Source organism: Psammomys obesus, unplaced genomic scaffold (assembly GCF_907164565.1).
Source record: "Psammomys obesus unplaced genomic scaffold, mPsaObe1.curated_primary_1811, whole genome shotgun sequence".
NCBI lineage: Eukaryota > Metazoa > Chordata > Mammalia > Rodentia > Muridae > Psammomys > Psammomys obesus.
This window is the reverse complement of record NW_026585742.1, coordinates 7,736,308-7,754,312: the sequence shown is the minus strand read 5'-3', so window position 1 is coordinate 7,754,312 and position 18,005 is coordinate 7,736,308. Positions and strand designations below refer to the sequence as shown.

General features: G+C 47.7%; 1 protein-coding gene across 4 annotated transcripts in view; it reads left to right on the top strand.

Annotated features, from left to right (window-relative positions):
• Rarb (retinoic acid receptor beta) overlaps nt 1-18,005 on the top strand; it is a 125,397-nt gene that overhangs the window by 101,947 nt on the left and 5,445 nt on the right. For all 4 annotated transcript variants that reach the window (XM_055599075.1, XM_055599077.1, XM_055599076.1 and 1 more), the window contains exons 4-5: nt 7,770-7,930; nt 17,592-17,768. In XM_055599075.1, coding sequence (XP_055455050.1) covers nt 7,770-7,930; nt 17,592-17,768 — 338 coding nt within the window. The remainder of the gene's footprint in view (nt 1-7,769; nt 7,931-17,591; nt 17,769-18,005) is intronic.

The window sequence follows — 18,005 nt, the reverse complement described above, 5'->3', positions numbered from 1 at the left end:
AGCTAAAGCATAGACCTTTGGAATTTACCCCACCCAGCATTACTTTCCATTTCTTTACAATCTACATAAAGAGTTCTGTAATGTCTATGAGTTATGATATAGGTGGATAGAACCTGGAACTTTGGGTTACAAAATAAAAACTTACTTTTTTTTCTTGCCTTAACTACTGAACATAAACAATCATTTGTTTCAATATCCTATATGGTGTATACTACTACTGTATATCAATTAGCTGTGGCTGTGTAACAAATTCTCCATCACTCAAGGCTTGGATCAGTAAACATTTGTGACCACAGATGAGACAGGTTGTACTGAATGAGCGTTGCCAGGCTCTCTGGGTGTGTGGCCAGTTGCTCTTGTACAGCACCACAGTACTAGTAATTCCAACTCCTATAAGTTTAGGATAATCTTGCTGGAATGACTGAGCTTATGTATTCATTGCTTTTGTTGTTGTTGTTGTTGCTATGATAAAACACCATGACTGAGGAAATTTATGTATAACATAGAGTTTATTTGGATGCATGGTTCCAGAGGGATGTGCCCAAAATGGCAAGAAGGCATGGCAGCAATCAGCACACATGGTTAAGAGCCGAGAGCTCAGACCAGAGCATAAAGCAGGGAACAAAACCTGCACATAGGCCTTTTTACTCTCAAAGGCCACTACCAGCAACATCCTTCTCCAGCAAAGCTGTGTCTCCTAAACCTCCCCAAATGGCACCACCATCTGCAGACTGAGGGTTCCAATGCCAAGCCATGGGGGGGGGGGTTACCTTTTAAACCACCGCAGCTTGCCTCCTTGCTGTCTTTCAGAATTTCTGAAACTCAGAACAGTCCCAGCTGAGAAGACCTCATCTCGCTTCTGGTTTTAAAAACATTCTAAAAGGAAAAATGCAATGAGGAAGCCAAGGAAATCTTTAGTTCACTTATTGAATATGAACTGGGTTTGGAAGGCATTGGGAAATGGAAGTGTTATCATTCTAATTTATCATGAGAGTGTTCAATATTTGAAAGCCCATGACTTCCTGTAAAGACTAGAATAATTATGTGGAATGAGAAATACATTTATTTGGAACCATCTACTGAGAGCTTTTGCCTCTCTTCCTCCCTCTCTCTATTCCTCCCTCTGAGGCTGTTGGAAGGCAGCCCATGCCCACTCCACAGGAAAGAAGGTATTCACACAGCCCCTCTAGGCAGTTTACATCACTGACTCTTTTAAGTGTGCTCATTTCTGATCCTAGGATGACCAACTTCTTAAAAAAAAAGAAAAAGAAAAGAAAAAAGTTAAAGGATCCACCAGTGAGTGTTTCAGACATATGAGAACAGGCAGGGAAGAAACTTATACTGTGAATGTGCACTGTGAATTGGACCTTGAACTCTGCTCCCCACACTGGAGTTTTATTTTTTTTAAAGCAAGGCAAAGGACCAGGTATCGTGGTGTACTCCTTTAACCCCAGCACGTGGAAGGCAGAGACAGGAGGCTCCCTTTGCTAAACTAAATATTAAAAAGTCTTTATGAACAAAAACTTATTTCTGTTTATTTTCTTGTTGATGACAAGAATTTTCAGGAAAACACTGTGTCCTCTTCCTGGGTCTCTGTGAGTTAGAGACCAGCCTGAACTATACAGCAAGTTCCAGGTTAGCCAGTGCTACACAGAGAGACCCTGTCTCAAAAATAGGTAAACAATAAAGTAATAAATAATATAAAAATAAGATGAGTATTGAGCAAGTTGTTCAGAGTCAGGAGGGTAGACCACAGCAGTGTCTTCCATTTCCATTGTCATCTGTTAAGGCCCTGGCTCAACCCCCATCAAAAAGGACAAATGTTGCAATCATAAGGCCGGAGGTGCAAACTATCACTGAAGTAGCTCTTGCTGCCAGAAAGATTGTGGAAACTGCCCACATTGCTCCGTCGCACGTGTCCAGGGTCTGCCCTTACACAGCACAGCGCAGCAGAATGTTCCCTGCCCACTAAGCCAGGCAGGGGTGGGCAGGGAAGCTGGTTGGCCGACTGTGTTTGCTTTACGGATCTGAGGAGTACGCCCAGTGCCTCACAAAAGGAAGCCCTTTCCCTCGCCCCTGCAGCACTGGGCCTCTTTTCAATTTTGATCCTTGCTCTGAGACAGGGTCTCACTATATTATCCAGGCTGACCTTAAGCTTTTGACCCTCCTGCTTCCACAGTGACTAGGGAGACAAGCATGTGACACCAAGCCCAGCTTCTCTACCCTCTTTTGTAGACTTATACTGAAAATGATTCTTGAAGTTCACACGTCACTGAAAGAGTCTCAGAACCTTAAACCATTGCCTTGTAAGCATGGCCAGCAGGAAAACGCACACAGCCCCAGGAAGGCTGACCACACCTGCTGAGATGGAGGAAGGAAGGGATTGGCACACGTGCTTGTGCAAAAATAGGCTCTCCGTGCCAAAAAGTCACAAGGGAAGGGCATGTTAGAATTGTCTTTGTGGTTTCATTATTATAAAATAGTTGGAGAAGCATTGGCCTCTGGACATTCTGGTACTCAGGACTCTGGTTTTGGGAAGCTGGTCCAGGCCATAAGGTCCTTGTTAAACATATAGATTGTTTCCTCTGGATTTGAGTATCTAATTGTCTACAGAATTCTGACCATTCCCTCTGCCTGCTCCCTGGCACAGTGGACACCTACTGCTACCTCATACTTGGCAGTTGTCAGGGTATAGAGTCACCAGTGCGAGTCCTTCCACAAGTGCAGCCACGTGGCATGCTGAGAGATGCCTGAAGTTGCTGAAATCCAGGCCCCAAGGAATGAAAGCATTATCCATTCCACAAACAGTCAGGGTACTCTGGCCTCAAGCTGGTTCGAAAGTACCTGCACATGAACGGAAAGAAAGCCAAGTGCCCACCCTGTCACCACTCCTCTTTATCTGTGTCTAAGTTGCAGCCAGCGTATGTGGTTTATTAGGGAAGGCCGGCCTCCACCTCTGAGGTCACCGTACAGCGTGGGAAGGGTTCTTGCACCCAGCTCAGGCCACCTTCACCCCAGGCTTGTCTGTTACGTGTTTGAGTACCACATGATCTATCCTTAAATTATGGGAAAAGTAGTCAGTCCCTCAAAAATTCCTGATATACCCACCTGCCCTCAGGTCCATGGCAGTTCATTTACATAATTAGTCCAGAAAACAGTCTTTAAACTCACATTAAACCATTCTTTCGTATTCCTCTCTTGAGCATCTCAGTACAGCAGTTACAAGATAGTTTCAGTCACCAACTGTGACCCATTATTCCTGCAGTTAGCAAGGAGCTGAGGAGTTGGGATCTGTGAATTTCAGACTTTAATTTTCAAGCAAGAATAAATAGACCATTGTGCTCCCTTTGGTAAACTTAATATTTTTTTTAAAAAGCCTTTATGAACAAAAATTTATTTTTGTTCATTTTCTTGTTGATGACAAGGAATTTTCAGGAAAACACTGTGTCCTCTCCCTGGGTCCATGTGAACTCACAGCTCTCTCGTGTTTCCTGCATTAAATTTTTATCGTGTGCATGAAAATCAATATTCCAGATACATGCACAAGTGCACACATTAAAATGAACATGGCTTCATTTATTTCCATGATTAGACATTCAAATAAAAGTGCTTGGGTGTCTGTTTTCATATTCATAGGTCGGGATCTGTACATCAGAGGTATTTGTATAAGTGACACTTTTATTACATTCATTTCATTTGCAATATGATAGTGGATCATAAATATGTTACTTTCATGCCACCAAATCTGATTTGTAGCACTTTGCCCCTCACGAGTAGAATGCCTGATATTTATGAAGCACCTTTACTCCAAGAAGCGCTTTGCAAACATGGGGCCAGGTCCTATCACAGATCCATAAATCACACCTCCACCCTTACATCACCCTCCCGGCCACTGCTGAAGGAGCAGGGGCAGTCTGTGAATTCCCTGCAGACCACGAGGTGACAGCAAGGTTGTTAATTTGGGGAAGCAACAGCTCAGCTGAGCTCTGCCTGGCCACACACATGCCCCGCAAAGGGATAGAATCCCATATTTAGTCACCCATCCTTCCTGCCATTCACAAGACAGTAGCGGAAAGCCCAGTGTGGGTTGGGCTCCACCAAGCTTTGAGAGTATGGCTGGAGTAAAAGCAAGCCTTTCCTTTCCTATTCTCCAGTGCAATGGCGCAAGGAGCAGGCTCCGAGGCAAGCTGACCATGTATGCCCACCGTCTTCTCCAGGGGTGGAAAGCCTCTTGTCAAACCCCAAGGCCGTTGTGGCTGGGTCTCTGCATGCAACAGCCAGGTCCTTTGGGGGAGGGAGAAGTTCAAGGCTGCCACAAAGCACAGTTCCATGCCTCCTACTCCCAGAGAAAGGGATCTCACCGCTTCTCAATGCATTGTCCTTGTCCCCTGCGTCACCACCTGCCGCCCCAGCGAGGACCCTCACAGAGTGGAGGATGCAGAATTCTTGGTGACTCCCTTCACAGAACTTCATTGTCATTTTGTGTGACAGGTATCATGCAGCATGAAGAGCCACAGTCTGTGTGAAGCTCAGAACCACCAGGCTACCTGTAAGATTCAGGGTCTCCACGAGATCCTGATCCTCCCATCCTTCTGTTGCTGTGAGGAGTGGAGGGGACTGTCATGGTATAAGCAGTCCAAGCTTCAGGTTGCAGTCCACATGATAATGGTGTATCTTCTCCTGGGAAATTTCACTTCTCTAGTGTCTAGAACAGCTCCATTCACAGGTAGAGTCCTTGGGAGCACAGCACATAGCTTTCTGGGAACAACTACTACAGAGAAGGCCCTGGGCCTGCATGTTCCTTTTGCAGTCTCTCCCTCTCTCTGTTTTTCTGTATATTCCACCAAAATCTCCTCCTGCTTTCAGAGAGGGGGTTCTTGAGCCCTAGAAGGGAAATTATGATGAACTGCTGGCCCAGTTCCTGTGGGGTTTCCTGAGCTTAAGACACTGGCTGCCCCTCGCTCGAAATGATATGCCGTGTGTTTGAGGGTCAAAGGAGAAATCTGGCCTGTGGCTCTTGTCAGAGGTGTTGAATGACTTGTGGCCTCAGAAATGTGTGTTCTGAGAAACTTCTCAAGAAGCCACATGGTGTAGCATTCATCACATGAAGGTGCACCCATAGCTGTCCTCCGTTCATGGAAGTATTGGCCCTGTGCCATGTGGAGAGCAGACACCCTCTCTTCCGAAAGAAGAAGCTGTGTAACCATCACGTACCCAAAACCTTTTTCCTGCAGCCCCAACCTTCCCAGCCACTGCTATCTGACTCTGATGATTGCATGGGAAGGTATGTTACTAAGTCTTTGGCAACTGTCTTCTTCCCTTCGTACAGTTTTCAGAGTTCATCCGCAGTACAACTTACATCAGTATTCCTTTCATTTGCTAGCAAGTAACATTCCATTATTTGACAAGCCATTGGGTGTACGTGCCACCCACAGATAGACACATAGGCTGTTCCACACCAAAGCTATTAGGGACGGTGGTGAAAATGGTGAGATCCATGCTTGCATTTTTCATGCATGTTGCTGGTAAGTTGGTTCTCTGAGGTATGTAGCAGGACAAGAGCTGCTAGGCCGTGTGGTAAGTGTGAGGAATGTCAGACCTCCCTGGGAGCTGTTTAGAAAAGACTGTCGTTGCTTAGGTTTGACCTTTGTGTTGACTGAAACAGAGGTGTGTCAAAGAAGGGGTCTAATGTCTGTTACAAGAGCATGAGACACCTATACACAAGCCTTCGGGGTACAACATCTAATACCTGACAGAACACCATCCCTTGGGAGTACCTAGGGACCACCATTCTGCCACTCTGTGCTGCCCAGCTTATTGTGTGCTGCTTCTGCTGGTTATGTCTGCACACACACAGGCACACACACACACACACACACACACACACACACACACTATACAACATGAGGCCTTTCTCCCACATCTCCAAAGAAGATCTGTCTTGTCACAGAGCTACAAGGGGATACCATGAGGCCCCTCACTTGAGCCTCTATTTCTCCATTGTCTAGAACAGCTCTGTTCCAGGGCTGAGAAGGACAGTGCCAGCCTGTGTTCTCCAATGTGCCTACCTGCTTGGTAGTAAGTGGATACAGTAGAGAGAGAACTTGGCGGCTCTGCCCCTTGAAAGAGGATTAGGTGAGTTTGGTGGTCAAGCCTCCAGGATTAGGAATCAAGATATCCACAAATTTCTGCTCTTCCTAGCAGTGGTCCCTTCTGGCCCGGTGAGCTGCTTACACAGATGCTGACTTTTCTGCTGTGCCATTGGCTGCTCTCACTTCCTTCCTGTCCTCCTCCCTACCCACCCTGCCTCTGCCCTCACCTCCTACCCACACAGGGCCCGAGGACTCTCCTAGTATGGGCACTGTGTGTCCTGGTGGCCTCTTTGTCCTTAGGGAGGCAGCCAGGCCAAATCCTCTTAGGCAGATCAGATTATGCCCTGGGTCATCTTGTATCACACTTGCCCAGGTCATGCTGGCATCACACACATCTAGGCAGCCTGGGTCCTGACACCCCAGTGAGCATGGACTGCCTGGAGCGGTCATGTGATCTGGTATCATTTATCTGCCTCCCTGGGTTTCAGGTTTCTTCCAAGAGCTCTTAGCCAAGAACCCAGGACTATACTCAGCCATGGAGAGATCTGGCCCTTAGAGGAGTCTGTCTCTTAACTCTGAGTCCTGAACACCACTGTGTGGCAGTGTCCTGTTGGGTTGGGACATGCAGAGCCAGGTGGCACATGACATCTGCTGAGGTCCAGCTGCCACAGGGGACCTGGGACAAGGTGTCTGTGAATGAAGGAGTCTATGAGTAAACAGTTGTCTCAGTAAGGGCTTTGTACTGTTTAAAATAACAGTAAGTAATGGTGTGTTGTATGGTTAACACAGAAAGTAATAACACATAAAGGGACAGAAACCACAGCCTTATCACCCTTTCCAGGTAGCAGTCAGTTGATTCTGAAAAGAAAAAAAAAAAAAAGTAAGTAAATATGAGACTGTTCAGATAGACCACACTTTTTACGAAGCAACCTTGTGGGACCCGGTTCCCAGGAATAACGGGCTGTCTTAGTCAGGGTTTCTTTACTGTGATGAATACCATGACCAAAAGCAATTTGTGGGGTGGGTTATTCTGTCTTCCAGGTAATAGTCCATCAATGAAGGAAGTCTTGGCAGGAATCTAATCAAGGCAGGAACCTGGAAGCAGGAACTGAAGCAGAGGCCATGGATGAATGCTGCTTACTGGCTTGTTACTCCTTGGGGCTTGCTCAGCCTGTTTTCTTATAAGATCCAGGACTCCCTGCCAGGGTGAACTGGGACCTACCACATCCATCAGTCATTAACCAAGATACACCCTACAAGCTTGTCTATAGGCAAACTGATGGAAGAATTTTCTCAGCTGAGTTTTCTCTTCCCAGATAACTCTAGATGGTGGCAAGTTGATGAAAAACAAACAAAACAACAACAGTAAAACAGCAACACTAACTAGCCAGGAGACGGTCCTTGCAGCACAGTCAGTCACTCAGGATATCTCTTAGGAACCTTCCCACCCAGCTTGCATGAGCACTCCTTAAAGGTCAAGCTTACGCAGACTGATCTGCGCACACCGCATTGTCAAGAAAGGCAGGCAGGGTTCTGCCACAGGCCGTCAAGTCTCCTGGCTGAGAACTGCATCCTCGTTTCTTGCTGCTCGAATTCCAAGTGTCAGGGCTGGGAGAGGGGATGTCTAGCTCAGGTGCACAGCCTGGCCCTCCATGACCTCTCACCCCTCTTTTCCAGCTGTCAGGAATGACAGGAATAAAAAGAAGAAGGAGCCTTCAAAACAGGAATGCACAGAGAGCTACGAGATGACAGCGGAGCTAGACGACCTCACAGAGAAGATCCGCAAAGCCCACCAGGAAACCTTTCCCTCACTCTGCCAGCTGGGAAAATACACCACGGTAAGAGCCACTGCCCAGGATGCCAGGGGTGTGGGCACCAGTCCCTGTGCACCCGCATTGTTCCCATACAGTTTTCTGTGCCTGGCAAAATGCTCACCCAGTCCAGCCCTCGACCTGCCTGTGAGCCAGGCAGGACACCTGGTGCCCCTTTACTGCACATATTGCACTGGGCCAGGGTCTAAGGCAGGTCTCATCCATGAGCACCTACTGTATAGTGGGCTGCATGCTGGACAATGGCAGCGCAAGTATTTATGTTTGTGTCTCGTGGGGATTCTGGTCTGCCTAAGCCAGAAATTTATTACATAGGTTATAGCAGGCATCTGACCTGGAGGGGACCTGGGGTCCATCTTTTAAGCATCAATCCAGCTATAAATCCCAGGCATGATTACGGGGCCGTCCATCCTCTGGGTCATGGTCTGGCTTCTAGAAGAGATGTGGGTAATCTCAAGAAAGCTGGAAGGGCACACGACAGGGTGATCTGGGCCCCGTGAATAGGCGGTCCCATGTGTTCCCCTGTTCAGTGAAAGGTGGCTTTTACTACAGTTCTACATCAAGAAAGTGACAGAGAGAGAGACCTAAGGGTTTGTGGGAAGGTATGGTTCGATGCTCCAGGTGTTCCTTGGGTCCTTGAACTTTCCAAGACAGGTTAGCATGTGCTGTGTTTAGTAATGGACATTCACAACCTGGACACTCAGTAGATAACTTGAGGAATGAATGAATGAATGAATGAATGAATGAATGAATGAATGAATGAATGGGCCCAACTAGACTGCCCTTCTGACCTCTTTCAATGACTCATTATGTTGCTTACATTGCTATCTAGTAGTGTGCTTAAATTTTTAAGCATTTGTAAGGGTTTCCCATCTCTGGTTTGGTAATAGGCATGCTGGGAAAATAATAACATGAAAATCCTCAGGATAAAAAAGAATCAGTGATGATGCCAGGAAGGAACAGAAACAGTGAAGAGAGGGGCTTTGAAGCTACACTTTAGGAGTACATGGAGTCCTGTGCTTGGATGTTAGTGCCTACCAGTAAATGGCAGAGCTGGCTAGGTCAAGCCAAGGGGCTCTGGACAACTTGGTGCTGGAAATGCCAGGTGGACGCCCAGGGAGCCCGAGGCTCCTATGGGAGCTGAGGCTGCAGTGATAGAAGGCAATGGGTTTCCTGGCCACACAGAAAGTTTTACATGTGTGGAAGCTGAGAATGATGAAGAGTGGCACTTCAGAAGCTCACAATAGCAGAGGCACTTGGAAATCCTAAGAGGCCACAGACTCTGGCCAGAAGGTTTACACAAGGTTCTGGGATGCTGAATTGGTGCTCTTCCGGCAATATTGAAAAGCCATGGCCCAGAACGACCTTTGAGGGTCTTTTCTGCCCTTGCCAGGAGAAGAGGAAATGGTGGCCTGCCTGCTGGGCCTATTCCCCCCGACACACACACACACACACACACACACACACACACACACACACACACACTGTGTAGGGGGTCACTGTCCCAGCCCAGAGTAGGATAAGGTTGTATGCCACCAAGAAATTGTCATATTCACATAAGAAGGACATAAAGACACAGGTATATCACAGCACAGGCCAAGAGTCACGCCTCACTCAGCTAACTGACGTGTTTCACCTCTCCATGGGGTGTTGTCATGGCCTGAAGGATGAAATTAGATGGTTCCTAGAATACTTCTGGTATGGGACTTTCATGTGGCTGGGGCATGACTGAATCACTATCCAGCACAGATCCATCCTGACTGGCTCTGAAGTCACAGTGATTAACAACTAGTGCCCGTGAACAGGATGTTTCTTCTTTTTGAAAATAGCTATCAGCAACTATGTTATAAGCACTGTATCATTGTGTTGGGCTAAGCGTCAACGTGAGCCTTAAACTGAAAGGTGGAGACATTGGCTCTGGCTGAGGCCAAGGGCAAAGCTCTGAAACAGCATCCTCTGGAATAGCAGACTGTACCAGAAAAGAGTGAGAAGCGAGGAAGGGGAGGAGGATCTCCCCTATTAGTGGACTGGGTGAGAGGCATGGGTGGAGAAGAGGGAGGGAAGGTGGGTTTGGGAGGGGAGGAAGGAGGGAGCTACAAGTAGGATACAAAGTGAATAAACTGTAATTAATAAAAAATAAAAAAAATTAAATTCTGTCAAAAAAAAAGAAAAAAGAAATAAAGAAAAGAAAAGAAAGGAAAGGGGAAAACCTACAGGTCCTTCAAAGATAGATGGGCTGCCTGGCTTTCCACACGTAAGTGATGGCGAACACTCGCTAGCAAATCAGTAGTCTTTGTTTCAGTGGTTATCAACTTTGCAGCTGGTATTTAGCAAGTAGTGACCATTTGCAGGAGCCATGATCAGAACCCTCAGCCCTTCCTTCTTCTGAAGACCCTGTGAGTGGGGACTGCTGGCCCATATCACACACGGGTAAGCCAAGCTATAAAAGGATCGCGCACCTGTTCCTTTGTTTAGTGGTCAGTGGCAGACACAGGGCTTAAACTGCACCATGTGCAGTGGGCTAGGCAGACTGCGGCAGGCCTTCCTGCCCAGGAGCAAACCAAACTCCTAATGGTAGAAAAGGTATGAGCATGCTTTTGGAGGCAGAGCCCCTGAGGAGGAGTGAGAGGGGCAGAGCAGGAGAGGCAACCGAGTATAACCACACCAAGGACCACATTGACCAAGGACCCTCCCTCTTCTCCACATGGCCATGTCTAAATATGGCCTGGCCATGCCCCGTACCCAGACTCACAAGGTAACTAGATGAAACGGCCTCGTTGCAGTGGGTAGTGGTTTTGCCTCCGTTGGTCTTTGCTTCAGTGATCTTACTCCTACATAAGGCACAGCTCTCTAGAGGAAGGTCCCAACCTCAGTAAACAGCCTCTGTGGAGAACCGCCCCAGCCTTCTTACCACCTCAGCAGGATGATGCAAGTTTATTTTTTCCGCCGGCATTCTTCAGCAAGGTCTAGCCCCAGCTATCTCAGGGGTGGACATTTCTGACTCACTCCAGTTCTCTTTCCTGGAATCTTGGGATTTCCTTCCAGGTAAGCTACTTCTACCAAACCTGAGTTTGAAAGTTAAGACTGAGGGGTGTCCATTGTCCATGATGCTTCCTGGACCCCTTCCCCTGTACCCCACTTTGGGGCCAATCTGTCATGTTAGTTCTGTGTTGCTGGGATAAAATGCCTGTCAGAAGAAACACTTATATTGGCTCATAGTTTCAGAGGACTTTCCATAGCCGAGAAGTGCGCGGGAACTTCTACTCGTGGCAGGGGAGGTAGAGAGAGTGTGGAGGTATTTCCACTCATGGCACAGGACAGTGTGGCTGAAGTGACCAGGAAACAGATGTTATGGCAGGAGACATGGTTGGATATGACATGCAAAGTTTAGCCACTAGTGAGTGACCCTGGTCCTGCTCCAGCTAGGCCTCATCTCTAAACAGTTCCATATGCCCCAGAAACAGCCTGGTACCAAATACTCAGGCATGAACCTATGGGGAACATTTCAAATTTAAACCATAATCAAGATCATCTGGCTCCTGGTGACCATCATCCCAAACCCTGTCTGGAGGACCTTTCCAATGGAGTGAGAGAGAGAAAGACCAAGTTCATCAGAGGACAGACCCTCCGTGCTGGCAGATGGACAGTCTTCAGGATGGTGTACCCCGTCCCCTGGCACCCCGAGCTGCCTCCCGCACACTGTTTCTTTATTCATTCTACGTCTGCACAGATCTGGCTTTGTTTTCAGTGGAAGAGACTTCAGATCCTTTCCGGAAGTAGGTGGGAATACACATGAACAACAGCAGCCACAGCACCTTCGCCTCAAGCTCCCCGTTCCCAACTTAGCATTTATCAAAAGCTTTTTAGAGGGAGGCAGTGGCTTCAAAGGTTAGAGACTTCCTGCCCCTCTCCTCGAATGGCACGCATGTCAGATGCCTGTGGCATAAGTGGGCAGGGGAGAATGAGACAGCAGACAGCCACTTCTGCAGGTCTTTCACTGTAGCTTTTATTTTCCAAATTACAATCAACTAGTGACATGTTAGCAGGTCCTGGGAATGGATGTTTGAAGGACACAAATATACACCCACCTGCCTCTACCCCAGACCTGAGCAGGTAGCCCACCACCAGGCTCTCAGCTCTATCTGATGCTGCTTAGGTGGCACTTAAACCTTTAAGCCTGGGCCCCTCATCTCCATATTGGTAATTTTGGTGGTACAATCTTCATGTGTAGTCAGATGATTCTGTGAGAAAAAGGTCTCAGAGTCTTACACAGTTTCTGGCAGAAAAGGTATGTTTAGTGGAGGGTTGTTCCCTGGACCTGGTGAATAGCTTCATCATTTAGAGCCACGTGCCTGGCTTACAGAAAAGTAAGTTTCAACTATGACCCTAGTGTCCCAGCCACACAGGCCACTTTGCCACATGCTGCTATTCACCCCACTCATGGGGCATGTGGGACATAAGCTGCCCTGGCAGAGGTTTGCACACGTGAGCCATGAGGATTCAAGGAGCTCTAACACTCAGAACAATGGCTACAGACAGAATCATGAACATACCAATAGGAGACAGGTGCTACAACAGCAAGGACGTGTAACCAATTCTAGGTGCCTGCAGGCCTGGCTTGCTTTTGAGAGAAATCATGTATGTGATGGCCAGGGGAGAAAAACCTAGAGGTCAGGAAGGCTGACCCCCAGGGGCGCTGACACTTGGGGAGTCATGAGTCCAGAGCTGTGACCCTCTCTGTCGCCTCAAAGCTGCATCACCTTGAACCAGCCTGTAACTTCTAAGTCTCAGACCCCTGTGGTGTACACTCCTGCCCGTCATGTTCCTGTTCTGACTGCTGTCTTCCAGCCAGGTGCACTCAGTTCTCACCATGTTGGTCTCATGGAGCTACCTCAGAAAAGTTTTACTAACTGGGTTACTTGAAGTGGAATTGCCTTTGCCTCCCATGCCAGAAGAGTGGAAGTCCACACTGCAGCTGTGAGCAGGGCCATGCTCCCTGATAGTCCCAGGACACCCCATCCAAGCCTCCCACTGCCTCTGCCTTTGGTACTGCTCTTTACCTTTCCTTCTGCCTTCTGCAGCATCCATGAGCACTGTCTCCTTCAGCTCTCACTACTTGTCCATGTTCTCCCACTGGCATACATGTCTAGCTGTTACGTGCCAAAGGACATGTTGTCATATAGGATTTAGGGTCATGTTTATTGACCAGAAAGATGCTAGTCTCACTTATGACTTCCTCAGCACAGTGGTTCTGGAACTTTGTAGCTATCTCATGACAGTATTCAACCAGGAAGGAAGTCACTAACACAATGGAAAGTTTACGGGACAGTAAGTTCTCAACGGGAAATAAAAGAGATGGAATACCAAGAAAAACATGGCTGCCACAGCCTGTCTAGATAGGTGACTGCTGTGACCCCTGTTCACTCAGGGATCCTGTACAGGTCACTGCCCCTTTCTGGGCCTTAGCCTCCCTTTCAGCTAATCAGGATCATAATTGTATTTAGCTTGTGGAAGGTCATGGAAAATAGGACGAATAAAATGTCCCCAAGCCTGAGGCAGCCTAGACAAGGAGTGGCTACTTTACGAGCACATATGTACATGTGTTCATGAAGGAGACGTGAAATACACAAGTCAGAGCCACTTCACCAATGGCTCTTAGAAGACATTCTTGGGATAGGCTAGCGACTCCGGGCCTAAGAAGGGAGGTTTCTCCGGAGAGGCTTGCAACGTTCCTACAGAACTTCAATTCAGTTCTTCTGAAGAAATTCTGTAGCTCACACCCAAAAACCCAGGCCTTGAGATTCAGAGCAAGATGATAGCCAGACAGGCTGCACTGTGAGACCTGGACTAGAAGAAGCAGGACAGGGATGTGGCTTGGTGTGGAGTACTTTCCTTGTCTACACATGGTTCTGGGTTACATCCACAGCTCCACAAAGAAAAAGAGGAAGAAGAGAGGGAGGAGGAGGCAGAAGAGAAGGAGGAGGAGGAGGAGAAATGTTTGCTTCGCTCCTTAGCTTTAAAGCGTTCAAATAAACCACTGACCTGCCCAGGAGCTGCCAGTCAACCTTACCAGTGGGATTCTAGACACTGGAGTTCTTTCCACCACAGAGGAGTACTTTTCTGAAAGAGATGCCAGCTTTAGAAGCAATAGTGTGTCATCCAAAAGAAGGTGCTGTGCCATGGCAGAAGATATCATTTAACTGGATTAGTAAGGCTGAGCTTTTCCCAAGAAGGCCCTGGAGGGAGGGGGCTGAAGGGCACAGCATTCTCAGAAACTTCTACAGAAATTCTGGTGACCCCCCAAGCGGGCAGCAGTCCTATCCACAACAAGGCCTGGCTCAGCCCAGGTCTCATTCCCTGTCACCTCTTTCTCTACGCACATTTTCACTTTCTTCTGAGCATCTTCTCTCCCAGCCCCTCAGTGCTTGCAGCTTTCCACCTACCGCAGCTGGAAGATAATACAGGAGCCATTTCAAGCCTCGTGCCTATGAATCCAGCAGCCAGGATAATAAAACACGGGGTTATTTTATGTTTTATTAACTGCCTTTTGCCTTCAGTTTGCATAATCGTGAGCTGGATTGACAGGCTGTTACTGGGTTGTTCGCTGCTTTAATAGAAGGAGGCATAGGCCCTCCTCCCATTCTCACTCTTGCATGATGGAGCTGCTCATCCAAAGCTGATGAAGATTTCCTTCACACTGACTGCATCCAGCAATGTCATTTTTTCCAGATGGATACTCCATTGTAAAGTGATTTCCCACCAAGCTCGACTCCATCCCTCTCTTCTGTGGCATCTTTCTGTGAACTGGATAAACTGCCTATTAAATTTAATTACAGCCCGAATGGCCACATGCCTTGATCTTGCACACGCATACCCATGAGTATACTGTGTTCCACAAAGATCCTTGAGGAAGACATAAAATTAATCTAGAGGATGTGTGCTTGTTTCTGCAGGGACACTGTGGAAACCAGGATGCCACTGCCACTCTGAGGCCTTCTATAGACTCCCACCTTCAAACTCTTCCTGTGGCCTCCTACTGATATGAGAAGCACAGAGAGCTTTATGGGTTTCTGTGGACTGATCTGACTGAAACAGGGCACTTAAGCTATTAATTTTCAATGTAAAGTTGTCTTTGCAGAGCTAGGAGCATTTGTCAAGAGGGCTATAGCATCAGGCCTAGGGAATCTAGTCTCTTTGGGTGCTTCAGTTTGCCATGGTGTTTTGCAGTTCATGAAGAGGTCTAGGATATCTCCAGGAGAAACAGCCTCTTGGAGTCTCTTGCACAGAACTGCTGTCCTGTGATATCTCAGACAAGCAAAGGCTTGTGCGACTTCACTAAGCTCTACTGAACTCTACTAACTTGTGTCATCTGTGGTGTAGGCAGTGACAAGAATTTTATGTAAGAAGTGGGAAATAGTAAGAGCTGGAGGGGACGGGAACTCCACAAGCAGAGCAACAGAACAAGATAAGTTGAACACAGGGAACTTCCCAGAGACTCATACTACAACCAAGGACTATTCGTGGAGATAACCTAGAACTCCTGCACAGATGTAGCCCATGGCAGTTCAGTATCCAAGTGGGTTACATAGTAATGGGAAGAGGGACTGCCTCTGACATAATCTGATTGGCCTGCTCTTTGATCACCTCCCCCTGAGTGGGGAGCAGCCTTACCAGGCCACAGTAGAGGACAATGCAGCCAATTTTGATGAGAACTGATAGACTAAGATCAGAAAGGAGAGGAGAACCTCCCCTATCAGTGGACTTGGGGAGTGGCATGCATGCAGAAAGAGGAGGGAGGGTGGGATCGGGAGGGGAGGAGGGAGGGACTTATGGGGGGATACAAAATGAATAAAGTGTAATTAATAAAAAAAAGAAATATATAAAAAAAAAGAAAAGCAAATGAGCTAAGGAGTATGTGCAAATGAGAAAGTTACCCACATGTTTAGAGGCGAGCATATAATCAGGCACAGGATGTGGAGGGGAGAATGCCAGAAGGTGTGCAGTCCTCATAGAAGGCCAAGGAGGGGATAAAAGAAAGTTATGTTGGTTAAAGACTTGAGGAAGTACATGGTGCCAGGATGAAAGACAGCTATCTAGAGGGAAAATCCGACAGTACAAAGGCCTGAGGCAAGGCCATAGCCAACCTTCAGGTAAAGCAAGAATACCTGAGAGGCTAAAGCTGAGAGTTGGGGGATAGTGTGAGCAGGGGCCAGAGACCCTCCCATCACTAAGGTGATTTGGGCTTTTAGTCTCCTGGAGATGAGGGAGATGATGACAGAAATGAGGGAGGAAGTTGTGAGAGTTAAACTGAGAGATGAAGGAAGTGGTTAGAGGGACGCAACCTGATCAGGAGTACATCCGGAACACTTGACTCATGGATGCCATGCCTAAGACCTCTGTAACTCTGGGAAGCCAGGCAGGCCCAAGCTTTTAGTAGTGGCATCATAAACTGTTCTGTGTCACTTTTTGACCTTTCTTTTTCTTATGAAACATTTCACTACAACATGGAAGCTGAATAGGAGAATGAAGCCCTGTGGTCACTTCATGGCACCTTCTGGCCCATCATCGCCCTGTCATAGTACCTGTGGCCTCTGAGGGCCATCTTCTGGTTCCTTGCACCTTTGACACAGTGGTTACTGTCCTTGTTATCTGACATATGTGCCAGGCTGCACCCTCCTACTCTTACGGCTTTCAGTTATGTTCTAAGTCTGACAATCAAATGGCAATACCACATTACATAAAGCAAGCCTCCTGAACACTTTGCCTGCTCAGACTTTGCACTTCTTGTTAGTCTCTCCTCTTCCTGTGCTTGAAATGGAACTCAGAGAAGACTTAACACCTCTACCAGTAAAAGTCTTGTAGCTACCGCTTTTTATCTGAGCTATGTGTCTGGACTGTAATTTACACGACATAATGCTTCATCTCCTAAGAAGGTACAGACTGATGTGTTGCAAACCATTCTCAACACTATAGAAAGGTCCCTCCTGCACCGGTGACACCCTGCCCCACCCACGATCCCCAGAAGCCACTGTCCCATCCTCCATCAGTTGCCTTTTCTACGATGCCCTGCGATGGCCCACGCACCCACCCTCCTCCCTTTAGTACAATAGTACTGGCTGCTGCAGATGGTGTCTGCCAGCTTTTGTTGCTGGCACCCTCCCGTTCACTCCATAGTCACTATTTAGCATCCGAGCATTGGTTCCTTCTCCATAGCTGTCGCTGTGCAATGTCTTGGGTGGCTCTTTGGCTTTTCATGGTCTCTGATGTCCTTGATGGTCCATGTTCCTATGTCTCCCTGTGAGTACATCAGAGGCTTCATCCGACTCAGCTTTGATCAAGAATAGACTGAAGCCTAGTGGTGTGTTTTCCCTCAGGACAGCCACATGGCAGTAACAGCCAGTGAGGAGCAATGTCTAGAGGCATCAGTTCATCGGATATACAACAGTAGGTCTGTCGTTCCTTTGTTAGGAGTGGAGAGCCATGTAGAGAAACTTTCCCTCCCTTGCTCCTTGGCTGTCTAATGGCTGCTGTAAAAGCTTGTGCAGTTTGAAAGCAGGAAATAGAGGTAGCTCAGAGAAAGTGATCGTGAGCCCATTCACAGGAAGCATCCCATTCCTATCCGCTGATGGCATGCTGTCATTCATTCTCTTCTCTTTCTTCTCCCTCTCAGAATTCCAGTGCTGACCACCGGGTCCGGCTGGACTTGGGCCTCTGGGATAAATTCAGTGAGCTGGCCACCAAGTGCATTATTAAGATCGTGGAGTTCGCCAAGCGTCTGCCGGGCTTCACCGGCCTGACCATCGCAGACCAGATCACCCTGCTCAAGGCCGCTTGCTTGGACATCTTGGTAGGCTCCTTTCTGAACTCTAGGAGGAGGGAGGGAGTAGGAAGAAGGGGAGGAGGGCAAGGAGGAAAGAAGGAGTTGGAGGCTTCCAGGAGCCTCTGAGATTACATCCCAGTCATTTCCTAGATCTGGAGAGCCCTTGCATGTGTTGGAATTGCACTGGATTGACAAAAATTCAGAGGTCCCTGGGTTTTGACAGGACTTTCCTTGTATCCCTCTCCATTGTGACAACCCCCAACC